The following is an 18,209-nucleotide window of genomic DNA, read 5'->3' as shown; positions in this document are numbered from 1 at the left end:
TTTGCAAGGTCGGCATGTGGTGGGGGAGTTGTGTGTCGTTTTCGCAGCAGCGCCACGTAGACATGCTGGCGACGAGAGGGCCTATGCCGACGTCGGTTAGGAAATCTTTGTCAAAATCGGTAGCTGACGTTGTGCTTCTAACACAGTTTTTTATTCAATGTGCAGAAATACATGAAGGAACAAACAGTTGTTGACGTTGAGAAATAGGTGTTGGTAATAAGTGACTTGTTAATGACTCCGTCGTGGAATGTCTCCGGCTTCCTGCCCTTTTGACCTCTTCACGCTTTCCACCACATGGATGAGTTTTTCCACAGTAGTCGGGAGAAGCGAGGACCGTCGCGCCCTTTGTATTGCACCGGCTACCGAGAAAAGACGTTCGACACCACCGGATGTGGCCGGTATGCCAAAGCAGACCTCCGCTAATAGACCCAGTTTAGGATATCGACTGGAGTTATGTTTCCAAAACGTGCAGACATCTCGCACGTCATAGTCTTCCGCAAGGTACTCGCCAAGCTCAGACGTCTGCCGAACTTCGGGAACCGGGAACACCGTATCAAGGACCCCGTAGATGCCGAGGGCTCTGGAAAGATCCACAGCATGCTCTGACCTCGAAGTGGAAGGCACAGGATCGCTGATGGTGTCTTCTTGGTGGCCCACAGCCTATAGGAAATGTAGAGACTGATTACACTGTCAGGGATGTACTGCGGATAACGAAGTATCCGCAGGTGCAGTATGTTGGTGGAGGTGCTTAAGAGAAAATGTTTCCCTTCCATCAACTCAAATGTTGCGACGAAATTGAGAATACAAGATTTGCTAAATACACCTTTTGCTGCGCATCCAATAATCCATGCAGGACTTTTCTGGCATCTGCGGAGGTTGCTTTGCTCAGCCCGAGAGCAACAGTCTGTTCAAAGACTCTGAGCTGTATCCTGGCGTTCAGGACACATGCACCGATTAGGTAGTCATCGCTCAGGGTAGCTTTGAACCGCCGGTCAATCTCTTCGGGGAGTTCCAACCGAAGTACTGGGAACCTACAAGGAAAAAAAGGTGGGGCTTTTTGATGAGGGCTATTACCTTGGTAACCTTGGCAGTAATTAAGGAATACGACATATCATCAGACTTCTGAAAATTTAAGGAATGGCATACAACAGTACGGACAAACTTTCTTTTTGTCTAGGAACGACAAACACTTTAGATGGCATATAGCAAAACATTTTCACCTATCCACGCAATGCAGCAGTCACTTTCAACACCCGACACCTGTCTAGAATGTTGCTGTCAGCACTGGGACAGGCACTGAAAACGCAGCGGCAACAGCCACACTGTTGAAATCCTTTTGACAGAGGTGATATGACTTTGAAGCACAGGGGGTGAGCTAAGTTCATTTCCGAACGTATCGGAAGAAGGCGAAGTTTTCGTAGTAAACGTTAAACCGTGCACAGTTGAAGCTACTTCGGCGCCGCGGTACAGGTTTGTCCTTCAGATAGCCTGACACAATGACACACGTTCAATGACACTAGCTTTAACTGCTAGAGTCGGAACAGTGTTATTAACGTGACGTCAGCCAATGTGCATGTTTACAGTAAACACAGACTACGCGCTAATTAAACGCATTTCACTTACGTGGTTGTGTTGAAGGTTTGTATCTGTATGTAACACGTTGAAATGCACAGACGGACAATGGACGACGTAACGCCGTCGCCCTGCAGCGCATCTGTTGCTTCCCGTATTGGCCTCAGCAAGTCCCTCATCTCCTGAAGCCGCAACACAGAAAACGCTGGTGCCGTTATGTCGACTGCTTTTGAAGGGTCCAGCTGGTTATATTCTTCCACCAGTTCATCCACAGCTTCAAAAACCTCACCCTGAAAGAAGTAGCGTCACGAACCAGACCATGAGATGATATGTTAATACACCCTAAAAGACCTCACTGTCGCTTCGAAACAACAATCAAATCGAAGGAAGTATTCCAAACTTAATAAGAGGTAAGCCGGACTAGTCTGCTGTGGCACACATAGTGTCGTAGTGGATACATACTCGTAGACTGAGGAACACCAGACTCTCGTCCCTCGTGTTTGCGGCTTTCAGTCTGCCCGGCGCCATGTTGAATAATCCACGACTAACACGCGACCAGAGATTGAGTTAAAATTTTATACGTGAAATTGACATAGTGGTAAATATACGGCTCAAGGATCGCGCCGAATAGCTGGCGGTAGTGTGTTTTTAAACAGATCTTGGAACCGGCTGCAACCCGTGCATGCTTATATGCTTACACTGAAATCGTACCTTTGTGAGGTGGTCAAGTGCAGCGAGAAGAGAGTTCCAGCGGGTCCCAGTCGGCGGAATCAGGTCCTTCGCACTTTTCTCGCAACTTCTCCGTCCAATGGTTAGACCTTCTAAAGATGTTCGCCACGGAACTCAGCGTTCCTAGAAGCTTCGAAGCATTAGGGTCTTTTCTCAGAGCGGTATTGACGGCTAGCTGGAGAATGTGGGCGCAACAAGATATTCGATGGTACCGGCGCACAGCGTCCACTGGTGTCTCATCTTCATCGACTTGCAACGGATCGTCGCTATTGCCACATTCCCAGGGCCAGCTATCACCAAAAACAACGTCCATGCTGAACGCTTTGACCATGTTGGAAGCGCTGTCAGACACAGTGCATCCCACTTGTGTGGCCTTCACGCCACGATCCTGGAGCTCCGCGTCAAACGTTGCTCTGATGTTGTCGCCGGTATGTGGCCCTACACTGTAAAAAAACTACCGTAAAATTTATGTATATTTTAATGGCAGCTATGTTGCCGGACTTTTCCCGTTAACATTACGGCCACTTCTGGAGAAGTACTGCGTTAAATTTACGGTAATTTTGATGTAACCAGAATGCTGTTTTTTTTCCGTGAAAATTACGGTGTCTTACAAAAAATGCAGCCGTAAAATTTACAGGGATTTTAATGGCAGCTATGTTGCCGCCTCTTTCCCGTAATTTTCACAGCCACCTGAGAGAGTCGGCTTTTGGTTGAAGTGTGGAGTGCATTAATTCTCACAAATTTGGGAACAGCACCGTAGGATGTGTAATTGTGTGACTTCTTTTAATGGAATTACAAGTCATGCAGTAATGTGTGACACAAGTCATAGAGTACAGGATCAATCATTTATTGTACATACAGAGAAAGGGTAGAAAATCTGTGAAGTCTGTTGAATCTGCAGCGATCAAAACAACATCTTAGAGTTGCAAAGTACATTAAGTGTATCTGGTTAGCAAGTAAAACGTTCCCTTACACTTCTGCTGTTTTCGATACAATCCCCAGAACTTCTTCGTGGTTGCGGCTCTATTCTTCAGCTTGCTGCCCCTGCAGGGCTGGTACACAGTATACTCCTGTAAGAAAGAAAATGCAGGATATGTAGTACGACAGTGCTACCACTGGAATGCAGCTCCGGATGCACACACATTACACATTCAGTATGGTGGCACTAGTACAGACACCTTTATGGTGGTGGCTGAGTACTTTCCAATACAAGCAAAGAAATATCTTAAGGTCTTATACTGGTCATAAAGACCTTAAATCACTCATATTTGATTTAAATCTTGTTAGACATTGATGATTTGTGTGGAGTGACTGTGTGAAGACGCAATGATGTTAGAGTGTTTGTCATTATAGATGTGGTCTAAAATTGTTGTAAAGAAGAATATGTTTGGTTACAAAATAACCATGCTTCACTCATAGAGTCACAAATGTCACTGAGATTATTCCAGGAAATACATGCCGAGAAATTCATGCCGAGAAATTCAACAGGTAGTTCCAATCACAAGATACGTGTTAAGTGAAAGAATTAGCAATGCCGTCGGTGAAGCGAAGTATATATTTTTAATTTTGATGAGTAGTGCCACGGGGGATGCATGCAGGAATGAGAAGGTTAGTTTGTTGAATCTAACACTGATTTCTTTGTTCCGAGCACAAATCATGATTGGAACCACCTCCCCATTTGCCTTGCATTCATTTTACCAACTAATCATTTTACGCCGCACCAGTATAACATTTTGTAATCAAAGTGGACTTTCTTTTTCTTTACTACTCAGTTTTTAGACTATAGTCATAACAAAGAAACAACTCTGTAATGCTTCTTGCATTCTGGATGAATAAATACTACGGAGAGCAGAGCACAGCATCGCGGTGCACAAGCCGCCTTACAGAGGGTACCACACTTTTTTACTGCTAGGGAGAAACAGAAGCTGGGTGATTTCACGCAGGATCAGGCAGGGTGGTCCGGTCGACCTCTCCATTTTTTTTCTTTCAAACATATATTAAACACTTGTCCCTAGGAGGCATATTGGCGCTGAAAGTAGTTGAAAATAATTGGTGGTTATTTTTCAATGAATTATCATTCAGATGTGGGCATTTCGACCATTGCACTTCCTACGCAGTTTGACGCCACGTATCTTCATAACTATTTGACATATTCAGCTGAATTTTCTTTTCACCTTGTGTCTCGGGTGGGTAGCATTGCATCCTATGTTCTGAGGATCCTAAGGTTTGCATTTGAGGAGATAAAAAATCGCAAAATTGCCTCATTTGTAAAATATGGTACGCCTTGAGAACCTCACAACTCGGCCCCCAGTTGTGATACTCGAACATAACCTACATCATTGTGTTCGTCTCTAAATGCCCTTTCTCCGCATAGCGCGTACATCGTATTGCGAATAAGGGCAACGTCCCCAACGGTATTTTTGTGAAGGGTATCTACGGAAAATGCGTAAATTCGACATCGCGCATCCCATATATTCCCACTCGTGACATCGTTCATTTTACTCACAAACGTTCTTCATGACGACTCAAAACAGCACATCAAAAAAAATTTTGCTTCAGAGATGGTCGAAATTACGTTGCGGACGACATTGTGTTACGAACCTAACTTTGACCATCCCTGAAGCATTTTTTTTTAATGTGCTGTTTTGAGTCGTCCCGAAGAACGTCTGTGGTGTGTGAGTAAAATGAACGATGTCACGAGTGGGAAGTGTTTGTGGGAAGTGTATATGGGATACGCGCTGTGGAATTTACGTATTTTCCATAAGCACCCCTCATAAAAAGACTGTTGGGGCCGTTGCCCTAATTCACAATACGATGTACTCGCTATGCGAAGAAAGCGCATTTCGAGACGAACACAATGATGCAGATTACTTTCCGGTATCACAAATGGGGGACGAGTTGTGAGGTTCCCAAAACGCAGTGATGGCCACTAACTACTTCTACAGTAGTTAAACTATAACTACTAATTACTTCGCAGTGGAGTAGTTTAACTAGTACTACTACTTTTACTAGTTTACTCTAATTGAGTTGTTTAACTAGTACTACTTTTCAGAAGAGTAGTCAAAACTACTTCTTTAACTACTGCAATGTAGTTTAAATACATCTATAACTACATACTTAACGTTGTCCATCAACACCAATCCCTTGTAGTATTCTTGGACACCTAAATATGAATCACAAGCAGTGATAATGTTATTTAAAATATACTCTTGTGCCTACGTCATTTAATTCACATACTGTCGTAAAGTCCACTGCCTGACTCTTGTATATTATGCGCTGACAAAAGAGCTTGCTGCGGAAATATTTTCTATGGAGTGAAAGCTTCCGCTTACGACGGACCATGTACGCCATTTACACTCAGGCTCCTTCGCCACAGATTAATGCACCACGCACAAATATTGTGGTGGGTGCCGATTGCGCCACTGTGGACCGTAAAATATTTTGGCTTAGCCACGATGATCGATCATGTAGCCACCCTGTGCGGTTTCAATGCAAATTCATGCAAATGAGGCTTCACTAGACAAGCATTAAAAGTGAAGATTTAGTACACATGCACGGCACAATTGCTCTACACCTCCGTTCTCATCAAACATGTAGCTCAAGGTAAACGTCTGAAGCACAGTCGTGTCGTAAAACTTGTGGCAAAATCGGAAGTAGTTGGCACATGCAGTAACCTAACTACTGTAGTTAACTACTCGAAATAGTATTTTAACTAGTAGTTGCGACTACAATTCTGCAAGTAGTTCATAACTACTTTTTAACTACATTCAGGTAGTTTAAGTAGTAGTTTAACTACATGTAGTTAACTACTGGCCATCACAGCCAAAACGTACCATATTTTACAAATGAGGCAACTTTGCGATTTTTTATCTCCTCAAAGGCAAACCTTAGGATCTTCAGAACTTCGTATGCAGTGCAACCCACCCCAGACAATACGTGGAAAACAAATTCAGCTAAATATGTCAAAAAGTTATGATGATACGCGGCATCACACTGCGTCGGAAGCGCAATGGTCGAAATGCCCACATCTGAATAATATTGCATTAAAAAATAACCACCAATTATTTTCAACTTCTTTCAGCGCCAATATGCCTCCTAGGGACAAGGCTTTAAAATATGTTTGAAAGAAAAAAATTGAACAGGTCGACCGGACCACCCTGCCTGATCCGGCGTGAAATCACCCAGCTCTCAATATTTAAGATAGGCAGCTACATGTACTAGCCAGCGACCAGTAGCTTTACTCAACGACTTTGTTTCCGACAAAAAATAAGGAGAGGGACACCGAACATTATCCGCCATGCTATGCACTTATTGCAGCAAATTCTAAGTGGGTAAAAAGACGCGATTTAAATCGCAAAGGAATGCTAATGTCCAAGGTTGGACAAGCAGCATGCCAACCCAACAAAAAACCCTAATTTCATATGAAGTTATAAGGGACACCAGCTATGTTCTACCTTTCCAGACATGTGTTACAGTCACTAAAGAACGGCGGTACAAACGGCTAAATAAAATAAGCCGGAATAATATCAGTTTCTAGTTGAAATGTGCTGCTGCAGAGTGAAGGATTGAAACGATAAGGTGATGCAAGACCGATTGACGATAAATACTCACTCTGTGTCACGAGAAACCTTGCAAAAGAGATGCCCACTCCTGGGTCTTCTTTCAGCAAGTGATCCAAGGCCAAGCGTGTCTTGGATGCCTTTCCACGCGACTTGGCCAGGAAGGATGGTGTGCCCAGAAGTGACCATCTCTGCTGGAACAGATTGGAACCGAACAAATTAGACAGGCGTCAAGAACACGTAAAACATGTTCAACAACCACGACATCGTACAAGTAACACCACATCGACAAGTACATACGCATATGAAGCCCATCATATGTCCTATACGCATGTTCTTAGATCTTTTCACCTAGAATACAAAATTTACAGCAGAACGGTTTAGCATTCAGTATCTTGAAGCACTGATGTGGGACAAAGAAGTAAATCTAACACATCAGCAAGATAACTTACCTCCAGGTTACATCAGTGGGCATATGCGCTCGGAGCTTGCTCAGTTTCTTATAGCAGGCAGTAGCTTCAAGTAACGGTGCCTGGAAATAGTACACAGGATCATTTTCCTTTTCGCGTGCAATAAGGCGAAAGTACGCGTCTTCTGGGAGTACAGTACGTTTATTTGCTCCGCCAGCGGGATTTGAACTTCTAATCTGCTTCGTGAGGCGGCCCCGTTCTGCCTAGTAGGGAAGACGTAATCGTGCAATAATTAAACGTGCGCTGCGGATACACCTTTCGGCAATGCGAAATATGATCACAGCGCAATGTGAGGTGAGTGTTGAGACACAATAACACTTTATACATACCTGAAACCCGCTGCATTTGGACACATAGAACTTGCATCGACTTCCCCGTCGCCATTTGCAAACGCCGTCTGTCAATTTGAAAATGACGTTCGCGATGACGATGTGTGCGCCCTTCGCCATCGTTGACTTTGCAAATGCCGCCGACGCGGCTACACTGCTGCCGGCAACATTGCGCGCTGCAGCCCTGTTCTGTTTCTTTTTGGCACGAATTTTTCTGTCCGTTTATGTAATATCTGTGTATATTAGAAATCCGTCACGCTGTTCCCAGCGTAAGTAGGCTTTGTAGTGAAGAAGCTGGCAGTGTAGGCTGGGCCCCAGTGTCATTGCGTTTCTGTCGCTAGTACACGCTGCACAAGGGTACTTTGTCATATTAAATATCCTGAACAGTAAAAGCTCCCGTCTGTTCGTGTCTGTTTTTCGTGTGTTCTTGTCTTTAGAGCACACGGTGTGCTAAACAATGATATCCACTGTTTGTAAGACATCCCGAGGTGTGAACGTACAGCAGTAGATATGAAAGTTACTGAAGTATGAAATTGGCATCTAATGAAATACAATGCATAACAACACTGTGCCACCAGATGCATGTATACATGTACTGCAATCAACCATTTATTAAAATTCACTGTTTCCAAAGCGTAGCACGATGTCAGATACTGGAAAGCAATGTGACAATATGGAGGACTACCGTAAAATATACAGCCATTTGACCGTAGTCAGGATTACGGACGCACTACCGTCTTATTTACGGTGATAACCTCATAATTACGGCATATTTCAGTGGTGCCATATTAATTACACTACTTGGACCGTATTTCCAATTACGGTAGCATACCTGTTCTTTTTACGGCAAAAAATGGATTTTGACCGTAAACTTTACGGCAATTTTTTACAGTGTAGAAGGTGTCTGAACGCAACGACATGGGAAACGAGGGACCAGTCTTTAATGTACTGTACTTTGACTCCTAGTATGGAAGATCTGGCTCGACTAGACCAGATGTCCACTATGAAATGCAGTGTCATAGGTCCACATTTGCTTATCTCCTCTTTCAGGCTGGGCACTGCGTAAACCCGCGCCAGCTTTTCCAGTTGTCGGCTTATAGTCCTTGGTGATGGTATGTTGACATCAGGCCTCAGAAAAGATACCAGCCTTTGAAATCCAACGCCGGTAGTAAGGTTCAATGAGAGCCCGTCAGTGGCGATCATTTCTGTGACGAGCCTGTTGAATGCCTGTTGGGTCTCTGACGAATTCAACTTCCTTAGAGGTTGACGGGCAGATGGCTCAGCCGATGATGTTCTCCTCCTCTTCGCTTCAACAGCGGCGTGCTCATTTTTGTGCATCAGCTGCAATGCAATAAACAACAACAACAGATAAATTAATGATGATGAATTTCGTCACGTGAGGTGCGGGCCACTACCCCGCGGCACAATGGGCAGGATGAGATGTGCCTTGATGATTAGGTGATTAACGAATAGGGGTCGCAATACAATAAAGTGAAAGTAAAATTGTCGACTTTTGCCAACATATATTTACAATCAGCGCAGCAGTGGAGTTTGCTACAAGCGGTTATGATTTCATCTATTAAATTCCGAAGCGCAGTTTCCAATTTGCGGGTTGTAAGTACGTCACGTCATTATACAATTTTAGCACGTGCTGTTGTTCCCGTCTCCATACTGATCTAATGAGCCATGAAAAAGGCCATGTGCCATGGTTTTAGTTGGAGCTCCACGCAATAGTTAATTGCAAGCTTGGCAAGCTCTGCCAAGAAATTCAAATTTGCTGACTCCCAGACTCTGGGGTATCATTACGTTAAGTACAAAACACATTGCGCCGATAGACTAGCCGAGAATTTGAGCACGTATTTTTGAGGCAGGCAAAGATTGGGTTGCACAATGTTTCTATCCGGAATATTATTACATGGAACACAAAGGGCTTACCTCTAGATGTCGTACGAAATTTCCCACTGCTCTTCTCTTTCCAATCTTTTGCGTGTTACAGTGAAGGCACATCATAAATGTCTTCTCGCCGTCACTAGAGCTGCCGATATATTTGAAGTGGTCTTGCAGCCAATCGGGGACAGCGAAGTCACCCATGGTGTGGGGCTTATCAACGCGATCGGACATGATTCTTTGCTGTAGCAGCGGCGCAGTACCTGTCGCAGAACCAGTGTCCAAAAGACCCCACACCCGACGTCGAACAGCTATTTTGGCATAAAAGCACAATCACAACAGGAAATTCACGCCCTCACTGCCTTTGCTGTGTGCACGATGCCACGTGTCAACAACGCAATTGCATGGTGATCGCGTGAGTGCGATAATGCCTAGATATCACACGAACGGCGTTTGCCTGATATCGTGATCGCACTCATGCAATCACCCTCATGGTGATCGCAGCATGCGCGATCAACTCATTCGTTCGACGTCGTGATTGCGATAATCAGGGGCGCGAGGATGAGTGCCATCCAGTATCGCGCTCATGATGCACAGCGATCGCGCGCCATATCAGCCTGAGCGTGAGAGCGAGTTGGCTTCAGCCTCACGCTCGCCTTATCAGATGATCGTGATCGTGAGTTATTTCGGACCGAAATGCCGAGCTCTGGTCATGAGTGCGATGCATGCATGCCCAGGTAGCATTCGCGTCCAAAGGTGATAGAGAAGAGCCCTGAATCATTTCTGGAACTGGTGCGGAACGCTATTTTTCGTTAGCTCAGGTTCAGGTTCGGTTCCAGGCCGGTGAAAATATAGTGGCGCAGCTTAGGTTCGGGTTGGCAAAAAACTCCGGTTCAGTTCGATTCCGGTTCAACACTCTGGCCACGACATCATTCAGGTTCCTCAACATGTTCGCTATGAACATGTATTTACCGCACATGGAGGGACCACTTAAAATACAACGAAAAGGATGTCTGAAACAAAAAGGCTCTGAGGAAGACATGTTGCGTGTGTACACGTTGCACGAAAGAAAAAGAAGAGAATGAGTCTTGTACAGAAATGCATCTCTTTTATCTACACATCGTCTTCTAGATCCAAACTGTGTTCCCAATATAGATTAGCCATGCTAAAGCTGGACTTCTTTTTTGTCCGCCTGTCCGACGGTAAGATGCGGTCGACCGTCTTCATCTGTTCCTGGCGCATTTCATGACGTGCTTGCAACCATTCCAGACAGTGGACTTAAAAGGCTTCCTCCACAGATGACGTTTTCCAAGTATTTGATCAGAATGATGACGCAAGCGCAGTTCGTGCTCCCTTTATGAAGAGTTTTCAAATGAACATACGCAAAGAAGCGAGATTGAAACAGAAGCGAAGAAGCAACCCGTTGCCACTAACAGCGCGCGCCGAGAGAAGAAAGAGTGAAACCGAAACTCGGCTCTGCAGGGAACGCCAGGGGCGCGAAGCTGTAGTAGAGATGTATTGTAGCTGAAAACTCACGTGACCTCCGGAGCTGGACCAATGACTGAGGACTAGCCACCCTATTTTTTTTCTTTTTTGATTATGTCGCGAATGACGTAAATGACGTGTCATCCGTTTCTCTCTCACTACTTTCCTCCTCTCTGCTCTGCTTCGCGTTTTGCTTTGTTGTTCCTTTTTTCTTCCATTCACTGTTATTTGTTTGTTTGCGTTTGTCGGAATGCAGTGGGAGTTACTGGAATATGACGGAGCCTTGGTTGTTTTTGTTACATGAAGTGTTTTATTGTGCGACATATGGTTATGCAAGCAACACGTACACAGCATGATATTAATATTGCTCCAGTATTTGCTTGAAGAAGCCTGATAATGTCGGACTGCCTCTGGCAAGGACTGCTACTGGGGACTGGAGCTCAGTGGCTGCAAGATGAAAAAAAAATTATCAGATATACAGCTATGCATGTGAAAGGTGCAATGTACATAGAAAGAATAAAGGTGCCATTGAACGCGAAAAATAAGAACGGTGGTAGGCGGCTTGTGAGAATCTCGCAGCCAGTGTGATGAGCGACCTTAGTACAAAAAAATAATTTTTATTGCGCTACTTCACAATGATATATTCATGCCTAATAGCCTGACAAACTTGGCTTTGGCGCTACCTACAGAACAGCTACTAAGTCAACGAGTCGGACGAAACTTTCCGAGCGCATGGTCGAGCGAAGTCACCGAGAATCATACTTACAGTACTGTCATATACAGTACGACGTGAGCGGGTATTTAATCATAACATTTGGATGATATTGTTTCACGAAAAGAAATATAGTCTACCATCGTATCTGCAAAGCTACACTGTCTGTCTCGGTCGCAGCGTATTCCGGTCCCGATTTACGGTAACTGTTACGCAACTTATTCACAATGCACGAAGTGAATGCGGTGTTGTAAGTCAACAAGCAACCACAAATAACTTACCTGTTGGCAGTCGTTGACCGGGTATAGGGTACGAGGCCTTCGGACGCTCGAATAGTTTCTTCACCAAGAAGCAGAGCAGAAATGTTGCGCAGGCATCTTCCCTGGTAGCTGTGACTGTTCGAGGACACTCACATGATACAGCTTGCGTTTTTAAACAGGAAAAATCAGAACTCATAGTCCAACACAACCGCTACACAACACGAGCCGTCTGCAACGGACGCCGGCGACTCCCTGGACGCCGGCTCCAACCGGAACAGCTGCCGCGCTGTCGCCTGTTTGAGCGCTCGCGAACAAATTTGAAAACGGCCGATTATCGCTCAAAAAACGAATTCATCCTCATGGGAACCCATCAGTAATCACTAGCCACCGGTTGTCTCCATGACGTTTAATTTATGACGTTTTCTGACGTCCGATGACGTGAAACGAATGAAGCGCCTCACTTTATCCCGCAAAGGAACTGGCGCGTTTCGGGCCCTTGGGAGCGCGCCCACGAGGGGATGAGAGAGGCGGCGCTTCCATCAGTCGAGAGTTGGCTCTCGTGCGTCTCGTGGAGTCAGTTGCTCTGCCGTTGCCAGAGGAGGCACAGTAAGCGGGTTTCGCCGCCGCGAAAATAGTGTCGCCGCTGGCATTTCCCGCCAAATTTCGGCTATTTACTTTCCATTGGCTCCGGTCTCCCACGTGACCTTTCTCGATCATGATTGGCTGAGGCTCATTTAACTGGTGGATTCTCCCGCGTTCGTTTCTCCGAGGCGCCGACTCGTCTGACCGTTGTGTAGCTGCGTCTACGTATGTGAGGAGACGGTGATTTCGTTTCGTGGATTTCGAAGATGTTCGAGCCATGGACGAACGCCTGAATGAAAGGTAAGCAGACAAACGTATGATGTATGTCAGTGATCAGACGTTCAATAGTGTCGCCTAACTGTGTGTATGGAGGAACGCCTTGTCCCGTTTTACATCACTTTCTGCCGGTTATCACTCATGATCTGTTAGATGGTTATGCGTGGCGTTACTTGTTGCGTTTTGTTGCGCTATTTGAATGTCTTATGTGTAATACACTGTTCTGCATGAAAAGGAAAACAGCATGCATCGCGTACGCCGGGCTCCTCGAATTTTGTCATTAGGAGCGTAACGAGAGCATATCTTGCATAGCGTATTCAGCCAATTAACGTTGCCTGGGCTCGGGTTTACCATATCATTAACAGGTTCCTTTTTTTTATTCAGACTCCGACAGCTGTTCGTGGCCTTGCGATTCGCGAGCATGTGGCCCCTGTCACCTGACAATTCTAGTTATTGAGCTGGGATGAAGAGGATGGCTTCTGCGACTCATCACGTGCTATGTATGTGTGTAATAATATCTACTTTCTCCAAACCTAATAGGTTCCCTTCAGGATTGTATAATATGATAGTCACACTTGCTGTTGCTCGGCACTATTTATTCTTTATTTATTCTACAGTATTCTGTAATAATCGTGTACATTTACTTGCATTCAAATGTTGCTTCTTGTTTATATGTTTACCGTGTCAATAAATTTGTACATGTGAATTCCTTCGTCTTCTGGATTTTCATTTTCTGCTGCTCGATAATATTAGCAGATGGCCTGGCGAAGCGCTCGGAACAGAGGGGGGGAGAGAATTCGAGTGAGAGGGTGTGGAGAGGGCACGCAGCGCACATGCGCAGTTCGATCAGCCAGCGCGCGCTTTTTGGCGCCGTTTTCCGGCTAATTTGTCGGGATTCGTTACGGATGATCACGTGGTCAAGAGGGGCGGTGGTTTTCGTGGCGAAACTGTGGAAGCTACAGCTGCACTCCACTGCCGTTGCCACGCCACGTCAGTTAAGGCCTGCTGTTGACAGGAGCAGACGCTCCGTCGATGCGAGGGAGAGGTGAGTGATTTGCTGTAGCAGTCAGGCCTCTTTCCCGATGTTTGCACATTTTTACCGAGCTCGTCTTAAGCCTTTTGCCCCGCATGACTGGACTTGTTTAGCAGTGACTTCCACGCCATTCGTAGCGTTGTGCATCTTAAACCTTTTCGCCATGCTGTCGCACGTTTAGCGGTGTTCCTTTTTTACCCTGCGTCTAGCATTTTGTGGTTGTCATCTTCTGTTAGCTGTTGTGTGGTGACCCTGCGGTTAGTCCTAATCGATCGTCTTAAGGCTTTTCTCCCGATGTGTTTTCTCTGTGCTGTCGCATGTCTGGACTTGTTTAGCAGTGAAAGATGGAAGTCACTGAAAAGCTTAGCCAGCTATAGGACTGGAACCCACATTGTATGTATGTATGTAACCCGCGTTGTATAGGTATTTGTACGTTCTATGTGTTCCCGCCTCAGAACATCAGTTCTCTCTTGTTTAGCAGTGCTTGTGCGTTTGCTGTTTTTATCTTGTGTTAGCCCTCGAGTTTCGTAACGATGTGGGTGACGCAGGGCTAAGCGTTCGACTTAAGCCTTTTCTCCGTGCTGTCGCATGTTTAGCATTTGCCGTAGCGGTAAGGCCTCATTCCCGATGTTTTGTACACACTCTCGCATGTTTAGACATGTATAGCAGTGTCTTTCTTGTTGCAATTTTTACCCGCTGCTAGTATTTTGTTGTTCTTTTGTCTTTCACGCATAGAGCCATGATTGTGGCACCATCTGGAGTGATGCCTTGCGACTAGGTAGCCACCTGACGTCGATCCCTGCAACTACCGGCCGTCAACAAGCAGCAATGCGGTCGCTGGTCACTCAGCCGTTTCAGAGTGATTTCTTCGACAGGGCATCATTGATTTTCGAATAAATTGTTTCTGTCCACTCTATTTCTCTCTATTTTTTTCTTTTTGATGACCACTGGTTGCCAGCAACACACAGGGTGGTGTGGACACGAGTTAGATGCTCCCCAGTTGGTGTGGTGACTCACTGGAGGATGCTGATTACTCGGGGGGTCCTAATTGCTAATTATTTGCTAATTTAATGGTGCCCACATCCCCTGTGTCTTGCCAGCAGCCAGTGGTCAGTGTGTACCACTACTGCCGAAGCCTCTTGCGTCTTGCATCGCGAAGCAAGATGGCTTCGCGATGTCAATGGCAATCGGTGGAACCGACTGAGAGCGTAGTCATTTGAGCGAAATCACGTGTCCTGCAACTAACGTGCATGCACCACTGTCGGATTGGACGTTTCATGCGGGCTAAGATGTCGCTGGTTTCTCTAATGATAACGGAATTGCGGTAGGTCAAGTAAAAAACACAATGTTTGATAGGAAGGGATGTCTCTTCTGTAAAGCCAGGTGCTTTCAAGTCACTGAACAGTGTTAGTTGCTGAGGCGTATGTCCGTCACCGTCATGAAAGTGTTTCGCTCCTTTGTATTCTAGGATCGGGTTGTATATCTTTGCTGCATACACTATTGCGATCCCAATGAAGGCTCCTCAGGGATGTTTGGCATTGGCTTTTCCCATCCTAGAGTTGGTAATACGAGGCAGTTCAGTGTGGGACTGTCTGCCTAGCACTAATTGATCCTGCTGTTCGTTTTTGGGGCGAGAGCAGTACTATTTTTGAAATGTGGCGTGGGCAAAGTTTCGCTTATTGTCCCATCCTACAGTTGGCAATGCGACTGCATGGGTTCTTCAGCAAGACTGGCATAGCACCTGTTCTTCGTTTTTTGGGTGATGCAGTCTTGTTTTTGTAATGATATGCAACGTGCATCAATAAGAAGATCTGCAGAAATGAAAAAGCGAAAGGTAGAGAGAAGAAATATCGGTGGGTATTAAACCGGATAATGCTTTATTATTACACGTACTCCCCGTTGGCGTTATCACAAATATATTGGCGCAATATCAGCAAAATGGGCTTGCCAATATGGGGAGTCCATATTGGTCCAATATCAAGTCTGGCTGCACTCCCATATTGGTCCCATATTGGCAGCCCATATAGGGCCAATATTGGTAATCTTGACAGCCCGTATGGGTTCAGTATTGGTGTGCTACTTGGGTGTGCCGAGCCATTTGGCTTGTGATGTTTGTACACACACACCGCTCGCAGTGATCACCATGGTGGTAACATTGGTCGCGCAAAGCGGAAAGTATAGGTTGGTGAAAGTAATCAGATCACTTGTCTGTCGCTGCTTCATCACGTATTTGAAGGACGCCTGCTGTGCGTCGTACTGTTCGCGGATGGAGAAACCGTTCATGTTCGACGACTGGCGTTTTCTAACATAGGATTCTGAAGGACTGTGCACCGAAACGAAAGTGTTTCGAAGCACTTGGCTATGAAATACGGACAGACACAAGGTCAAGACACAGACACAGAATCAAGACACAGGACGTGTTTGCTCAGCTCTTTTTGCTGCCGATGCATACGAAGGTGCCGCCCCAGGAGAAGTGCGAAAACGTCTGAAGCAGGCTGGGGTTTCGTCACCACTGTTCGGTGCTCCAGAGGAGGCCAAGCTCAACCATAGGTCCAATACAATGTTGAGGTATGTGCTTTCGTAGCCGCTGTTAACCAATCTCCGGTTTCCGTGGCCTCGCTCAGGTAAGTGCCCGAATACCGGAGAACAGTGCAAATAGCAACTGAACTGTGGCCGTCACTTTGCAGGTGGTCTGTTTCCGGTATGGTATCGTTTATTGGCAACACCTGTAAGGACAACGCAATGAAAAGAGCCACACGAAATCATACAGGCAAGTCTCAGGTAAGCAGTCTTCTTTCATTGTCATTGTCACAGTCAGCGCTTAGCGGAGCGTGTCCAAGGAAACATGAGATTCAGTAATATAGTGACCACGACAGTTCATACATCATACATGTATAAATATATATGTAAACACCTGTATGAGCATAAGCACCTGCATAACTTCACATAACACATTTTGTGCGTACTTTTGACTTAAAAACGTCTAGAAGTTTGGCTTGCTACTAAGGCCAAAATTTATGATGCAACAAAATGATGCCGAATTTCTTGACGCGATAACTCGGTTAGTAATAAACCGATAACAAATAATCATATAAATACCGAGAGCTTACACGTGTGAGATTCTAGCTAAGGAGGTCATTGGTCATTGTGGTGACTGGTCTGAGTGTGGCGGGCGCGTGCGTGAGGGATGAAAATATAAGGGTTTGCTCATCTTGGGGACAGTCCATCTCGCGAACACCTGAAGCTAGGACGCCGATCGACGTGTCGACGTAGCGACGTGTCGACGATCGACGTGCCGTTGGAAAGCGCATGAGAGGTTCTATGTGGATCTCAAGCGACATCAACGACAATAAACACTACAATTTTATACATTGGTAAATTTGAAATATCAAAATTTTGCCAGGATGTCGGCATATATGAACCTAAAACCATCGCACTTGATTCAAGGAACCTACTACTAGAGCTTAGGGGCAACTGTTGATTCAATAGTTCAATTACATTGATGCAGGCACAAAGTTCCAGTGCTCTGAGACCGCATTTAAGAACACTGTAGCTGAGTCATTCCTAAACTGTGAGGCGGGGCTCCGAGGATAGTTGTGACAGATCCGGAGGGGGCTCGTGAAATGGCTACAGAATTTGAAAAAGGGGAACAGCAGATGATGCCATCACACCATGTTCTACCGCTATTTCCCGCCACAAAAACACAAATAACCCGTGGTAGTGGACTTCGAGGTCTAACAAAGCAGCTCAGCATGGTACAATAGTGTGAAGGTCTGTGACAGGTCTTCTCTGACACCTGAAATCACCCGAAGCCATCGGAAGGCGACTGGAGTCACTTGAAAATAGAAATCATCTGAGGGCATCTGGAGACACCTAAAGACGTCTGGAGTCACCTGAAATCACATGAAGGCGTCTAGAATCACTTGAGGTTACCTGAAGGAGTCTGGTGTATCCTGAAATCACCTGAAGACGTCTGTGGTTACGGAGGTGTCACCAGCCATGTCAATGAAGATCATTGGCAACAGAAGGCTGAGTCTTCTGAGTCAAGCTAACGAGTGGCGGAACATTCAAGAAGGTGGGCACGTGACATATCGCGCGTGACGTGTACCACGGCCTTCACGTATCGCGCGAAGAGCGCCGTGCACGTGTTTTATCACGTGCCCACCTTTTTAAATTACCCGCCCGCCTTTTTGAATTTCCAGCCACTCGTTAGCTTGTAACGACCGTAACGACGATGAAGCGATTAAGCCCCCCGGTATCATGCTGTCCCCACTTCGAGAAAAATGAATGATTAATGTAATTAATACGGCGGAAA

The 18,209-nt window shown here is 45.6% G+C and overlaps 1 protein-coding gene and 1 long non-coding RNA gene across 2 annotated transcripts; both read right to left on the bottom strand.

Moving 5' to 3' along the window:
- Nucleotides 1-228: 228 nt before the first annotated feature.
- LOC135384433 (uncharacterized) lies at nucleotides 229-2,100 on the bottom strand. Its single transcript, XM_064613635.1, has 4 exons — nucleotides 2,035-2,100; nucleotides 1,624-1,862; nucleotides 824-1,031; nucleotides 229-660 (listed from the first exon to the last, which is right to left on the bottom strand). The coding sequence occupies exons 1-4, from the start codon at nucleotides 2,098-2,100 to the stop codon at nucleotides 229-231; spliced, it is 945 nt and encodes a 314-aa protein (XP_064469705.1).
- A 14,197-nt stretch (nucleotides 2,101-16,297) lies between these two features.
- LOC135383253 (uncharacterized) lies at nucleotides 16,298-17,991 on the bottom strand. The gene is made up of 2 exons (XR_010419772.1): nucleotides 17,828-17,991; nucleotides 16,298-16,620 (listed from the first exon to the last, which is right to left on the bottom strand). It is a non-coding gene; the product is annotated as an uncharacterized LOC135383253 (long non-coding RNA).
- Between the last annotated feature and the right edge of the window lie 218 nt (nucleotides 17,992-18,209).

The sequence above is a fragment of the Ornithodoros turicata genome, chromosome 2 (genome assembly GCF_037126465.1).
Source record: "Ornithodoros turicata isolate Travis chromosome 2, ASM3712646v1, whole genome shotgun sequence".
NCBI lineage: Eukaryota > Metazoa > Arthropoda > Arachnida > Ixodida > Argasidae > Ornithodoros > Ornithodoros turicata.
The sequence above is the reverse complement of the archived record's forward strand: the minus strand, read 5'-3'. Positions and strand labels throughout refer to the sequence as shown.